Source organism: Peromyscus californicus, unplaced genomic scaffold, assembly GCF_007827085.1.
Source record: "Peromyscus californicus insignis strain IS unplaced genomic scaffold, ASM782708v3 Scaffold_15__1_contigs__length_86483966, whole genome shotgun sequence".
In the NCBI taxonomy this organism is placed as follows: Eukaryota; Metazoa; Chordata; class Mammalia; order Rodentia; family Cricetidae; genus Peromyscus; species Peromyscus californicus.
In genome coordinates this window covers 62504028-62509657 of record NW_026294447.1, presented here as the reverse complement: position 1 = coordinate 62509657, position 5630 = coordinate 62504028, and the positions used below count along the sequence as shown (strand labels likewise).

The 5630-nt window shown below is 53.9% G+C and overlaps 1 protein-coding gene across 6 annotated transcripts in view; it reads right to left on the bottom strand.

The window, feature by feature from the left end:
• Window positions 1-928: 928 nt before the first annotated feature.
• Pacs2 (phosphofurin acidic cluster sorting protein 2) overlaps window positions 929-5630 on the bottom strand; it is a 69341-nt gene continuing 64639 nt past the window's right edge. For all 6 annotated transcript variants that reach the window (XM_052739148.1, XM_052739151.1, XM_052739149.1 and 3 more), the window contains 3 exons: window positions 5223-5449; window positions 4724-4837; window positions 929-4009 (listed from right to left, as the gene is read on the bottom strand). In XM_052739148.1, the coding sequence (XP_052595108.1) occupies window positions 3891-4009; window positions 4724-4837; window positions 5223-5449 (460 nt within the window). In that variant the 3' untranslated portion in view covers window positions 929-3890. The remainder of the gene's footprint in view (window positions 4010-4723; window positions 4838-5222; window positions 5450-5630) is intronic.

Genomic DNA, 5630 nt, shown 5'->3' with positions numbered 1-5630 from the left:
CTCTACCTACAGCAGGCTGCAGTTCGCACATCTAGGGCTCTGGCTGCCACGACAGACACGAAGCAAATGGCAAGCTCTGCTAGGGTCACCTTCTCGCCAGTTACTACTCTTGACAAACAGCGAGGGCCCTTACGTGACTTCCTTTCCTAGATCCTGCGGCCACTGCCCACCACACCAGCAGTGCCCCCAGGGGCATCAGTAGCCCAGCAGAAGTAGATGCTTCCCTTCTCTGCCTTCCCCAGTCTTGCCTCGTAGGGGGTGCGTTGTCTGCTGTTCTGACAAGCTCTCAATCCTAGGATCCTGCCCTCAGCCCGCCTCCCTTCTGTCATTTTAACAACCCTACTACACACAAGGCTCGGGGCCAGCCTGAGCTCTCATTTCCCTCCCTGTCCGCGGACCTGAACTGTGGAAGTCAGTTGAGGGGCAGGGGTGAAACGTGAGGGGAGTTGGGTCACCCGCTCCCACGCGGGAGCAGAGCTCGCCCGGGGGCTTCCAGAGCGGGATCGGTGGACACTACAAAGGAAAGGGTCAGGAGGATCCCGGACAAATGAGACCGACTTAATGGGATCCAATTGACAACGGATCAGCCGGTGGGACCAGGCTCAGAAGGGCCTGCACGGGGCGTGGGGGGAATGGAGAGTCGCGGGCTGCGAGCGCTCAATTGGGTCTGGATAGATGGAGCGGCCAGGAGGACTCAGTGAAGTGGCGGTGAGCTCGGACTAATGTGAAGGCAACTCAGTGGAACCGAAGGGACCAGCCTCAGACAGCCGAGACAGAATCCTAAGAGGGGCGGAGTGGACCTGGAGCTTCCGTTCTACAGACCCCGCCCTCCGCTGCTGCTTCCGCCCTCGACGCTTGCGCCCCCGCACCCCAGGGCCCCAGCCGCGTGGCCCCAATACATTGAAAGAAATCACAGCAGTGGGCGGCCTGAGCGCCGTCAGTTTATTAGTGTCGCTTCAGCACCTTAAAATCGTCCACATGGTCGCATGGGACAGATCAGCATCTGTTCCCAAAAAAGCTATTTACATGAATCCTGCTTTCCACTAAAAACAAACAAACTAGCAATACATACACACACCCTAGAAATCAGTCACAACGCGCTGGACAGTCTTCAGAAGTGGACGGAGTCATCCTCACGCAAGGCGGTCAGCCTCTGCTGGCCCCTCTCCAGGACAGAGCAGTCTCCGGAGGGCGTGGGGGTTTGGAGAGCAGGTGAGGGTCCAGTACCCTGGCTCAGGGAAGAAGTGCCGGGACATTTTTTATAAGGAATTCATTTGAGATGGAGGCTAGAGGCAGAAATGAGGCCTGCAGGATAAGGCTAGGACAAGCCATTGCACAGGAGCCGAGGGCCACCCCTCCCCTCCCCGCTCTGGTACCAAACAGTGATACTGAGCTGCATACTCAGAGGGTGGTGGCAGGGGCCAACGTGAAGGTAGGAGGCAGGGCCCCCAACTGACAGGAATGAGGGCGAACCTTCCCATCCACACAGGCTGTGTGGCCAGGCCTAAGGCCTGTGGGATGTATCGCACACTGCTGTCCTCAACACTGCACTGCCTGTCAGGGGGCTTTGGTGTCTAGTCATCCTTCAAAGGGACAAAAGTGCTTCTCTTGAATCCTCATTACAGCTCCATGAGGTAGGCAAGGAAAATGGACCATCTCTCTTTAACCAACGGGGAAACTGAGGCACAGGGGATGACTGCTTCTAGGTCTGCACCTGGCGCTGCTATGGTGGTGGGTGCATGGTGCTCATGTGCTAGGCTTTACTGACTTCGTCTTGGGCCAGCTGCTGACAGAGGCTCTCTGCCCATACCCTTCTCTTGTATAAAGTCAGACCTCTGGACAATCAAGGACGCATGTACAGAGGAAGAGTTCTCCAGGAAAGGGGCTGTTCTCAGGCATAAGCTTGAAACATCCTCCCTCTGCTCCCCTCCCCCCCACCCATTGCCTCAAGGCCAGAATTCCAGGCCAAATCTTTCCTACCAAGGTTGACCTTTGGGAAGAAACGCAAGTGGTAGGGTAAGCCAGGCTCTTAAGCTCCAAGGATCACAGTGGCCTGGCTCTGTAACAGGATCTTTTCAGAGTACTCCTCACCAGGGGTTCCACTACCACTAAGCCCTGTGCCCAGGGATTAGGGCCCAACCCAGCAGCAGTACAGGGCCTCACCCTGGGCAAATGGACTCTTTTCAGCAAGGTGGGGTGGGGAAGTAAGTAAAAAGAAAATGGGCCATCTTTCACCCAAGGAAAAGTGAGGAGTCCTCAAACTCAGCCCTATTGTTGGCAATTTTCTGAGCATGCTCTTAGGAGGTTCTCAAGGTCAGGACCCCAAACTCTGGGCTCCTATTGAACCACCAGGGTGCCCGGGAGTGCCACAGCTTTCAAAGGGGCAGGCATTCATTCTTCCAATGACACCCCAGAGAGGAAGAAAGGATTCTTGAAAAAATTAGGACTGAGGCAGTAACCCCTTCATGAATCTGGTGGGGCATGTACAGTCAGGATGATACTTGCTGCAGGCCAGCACATCCCTCTCCTGCTGAGTGGGAAGGTGGTGGAGGACAGAGCTGCCACCAAGAATGGGATCCAGGTGGCTTCTTTGAGGAGCTTAGCTTGGATAGACCCTTGGATAGCTTCTGTAGTTAGACCAGCCTGCTGGAGCCTTCACTGGCTACACACACACACACACACACACACACACACACACACACACACACACACACACACCCCTCTCTAGTTGCCTGTTTCCTCCACTGGCTACACTAAACACCACACCACACACACACACACACACACACACACACCCCTCTCTAGTTGCCTGTTTCCTCCACTGGCTACACTAAACACCGCACACCACACCACACACACACACACACACACACCCCTCTCTAGTTGCCTGTTTCCTCCACTGGCTACACTAAACACCACACACCACACCACACACCACACCACACACACACCACACCACACCACACCACACCACACCACACACACACACACACACACACACACACACACACACACACACACCCCTCTAGTTGCCTGTTTCCAGTTTACAACCTTGATTCTCAACCCCACATGGCCAGTCCTGGATGTTCCTGTCCAGCAGGCAGAAGAGAGGTGGAAGGGCATGGTAGAGCAGGCCTCAGACAGACCCAGCAGTGTCTCCCATTTCCAGGACAAACACTGGGAAATGTGCAAGGACACCTATCTGAGCAGCAGGATCCACAGAAGCCTAGCAGTGCCTCTGGAGCTGGAGCCAGAGGGGCAGGGGTGGGTATGTAGCTCCTGCTGGCTTTACCCCACCCAAGGGGACTTCACAAGAGCAACATCTGCTTGGCAGCTACGTCGTCAAATGTATCTGAGAGCATTAGAAAGATCTGCTACTGTAAAACCTCCGCCATGAGGCTGGAGTTTATTGGGAACCACACATGGGGGTGCTAGGGGCCGACATCCCATGCTAGGAGACCAAACATGCCCTTTACCCTCAGCTTTTGGCCACTAAACTCCAAAGCCTGAACCCTGCTCCCTACCCCCCAAGAAAGCAGATTCCTGACTTCAGGGAAGGACAGGACACAAAGACAAGAACACTTCTTGCTTGTGGTCCTGGGGTTTCATGAGACCAGAGCTCACCTCCCTTCTTACCAGCCTTTCCACTGCCCACATATTCTGGTTAATAAGCAGAGCAAAGTTACTCGGTGGCCCACAGGGAGCTAGCTTCCCCTTAGTTTCTGGGCTGTGAGCACATTCATACTTAAGACTGTTTCTTTGTGTTTTGAAGAGTCTGTCTCTGTAGTAACCACATGTTAACAGAAACACAGTGTCCCTCCATTGATAGCTGACACAGAGCAGGACATGGGCCCCTCCACTGTCCTGTGTCAGCCCTTCCGTGGGTAGGGCTAGAAGGTGGCCTTGGAGTGTCCAAAGATGCAGATAGGGAAGTGCTTCACATGGGAAGACCACTGGGCAGCCAGCTGGAAGAACTTGACATCGCTGCATTCCACGCCATCGATGAGGACTGTGGGAGAGGGCCACCTAACCATCTGCCTGCCTGGCGAGGCAACCACCTGAAATGGTGGGCTGCTGCCAGCGGGCAGGGTGATCCTGAACTGGAGGAAGCCATGCTTACCAGGCCCTTTCTACCACCTGCCCTCCCAAGACTCAGTGCCATGGTGGGTCTACCTCCCGGGGACCAGTGGCAAAGGCAGTCTAGCCACACTTCAGCCAGGCATGACACTTCACAAGGTCCTACTTAAAATAGCTGCATTTCCAGAGGGAGCCTTAGGAAGACTCAGGACCCTAAATCCACAGAGGACCAAGAGTCCTACACTCTGAATGCACTGCTTACAGAATAGCCTCTGTAAGACACTTAGGTATAAAACCAATCTTTAAAATGAAGGGCTGGGAATATAGCCCAATGGAAGAGCATTTGCCTAGCATGCATGAAACCCTAGGTTCAATCTCTAGCAACCCCCACCATATCTCTATCAATAAAAACACAGAAAAGGCTGAAAAATTATTTGAACTTGAAAGACTGTTAGATGCATGTAAGTACCTTATCAAAACGTGTTCCAAGTGTGAATCTCTCTAAGAATGCCTTTCATAGCAAATCTGAAAATCCAGCCATCTGTTTTGTTCTGCATTCACATTTTATAGACAGAACCAAAAAGGACCTGGGTCATGGACTGATTCCCCCAGCACCCTATAATGCAGCCCCTTGGCCCATGCTCACCCCGAAGCATGTTCTGTTGGTGCTTAGCTGTGCAGATCAGTCGGCTGATGCCTTCGATGCACTGGCTTTTAGATTCCACATCCTTGTCCTTGGTTTTCTTGGGCAAAAACATCACTGGGAAGAAAAGAGCCCTGCTGTTGATCCACTGCTCCTTCAGGGCCAAACTGGCCAGAGCCCCAGCAGCAGGCAGGGAGAGAAATAGCGATGGGGACTTGGCTGGCCCCTGCTCACCTGGGATTCAGCTTCTTGCTGTGACCACATACAGAGCACCCTCTTGCCTGATAGTCTACCTGAAGTCAGAGGCTGCCTAGAACCTCAGTGTCCTCACAGCTGTCAAAACATATCTGACTGCTAACCCCTTCTGAAGTGAGTTGTGGGCTCATGATTATGAACTTACTGGGAACTTGCTAAGGTGTGAGAATGATATCCCCATCACCAATAATCACCACAGAGGCCCCTCTCCTATTGTCCAGCCCTGCTCAGTACATTCCCACCTCACCCTTCTTGTTCTTCTCCTTGGTGACCACAGTCATGGACATGGTGGGTGTGGCTGCAGCCTCGCCACTGCTGGGCAGCCTGCTGACCTGGAGGGACCGGAAAGTGCACTTGAGCGTGTTTTTGGTGGTGGGCAAGTCCTTCTTCTCAGCATCCCTCTTCCTGTCCGCGGGCTGTGCTGCCGTCCAGTAGTCCACCTGCAGCCCCATGAGCTCGGCGCCGATGCCCTGGCTGTGAAAGGCAGAGGGAAGGTACTCACACTCATGATGTCACTGTGCCATTGTAGGCAAGGAGGTGTGGCCGGCACCTTACCTACTAACCGCTGGCCAGTGCCAGTGAACTATGAGAAGCTCTGCAGAGCTGACTGCCCACTTGTCTCCTGGCATACTGTTGGCGCCCTGGCAAAATTGCC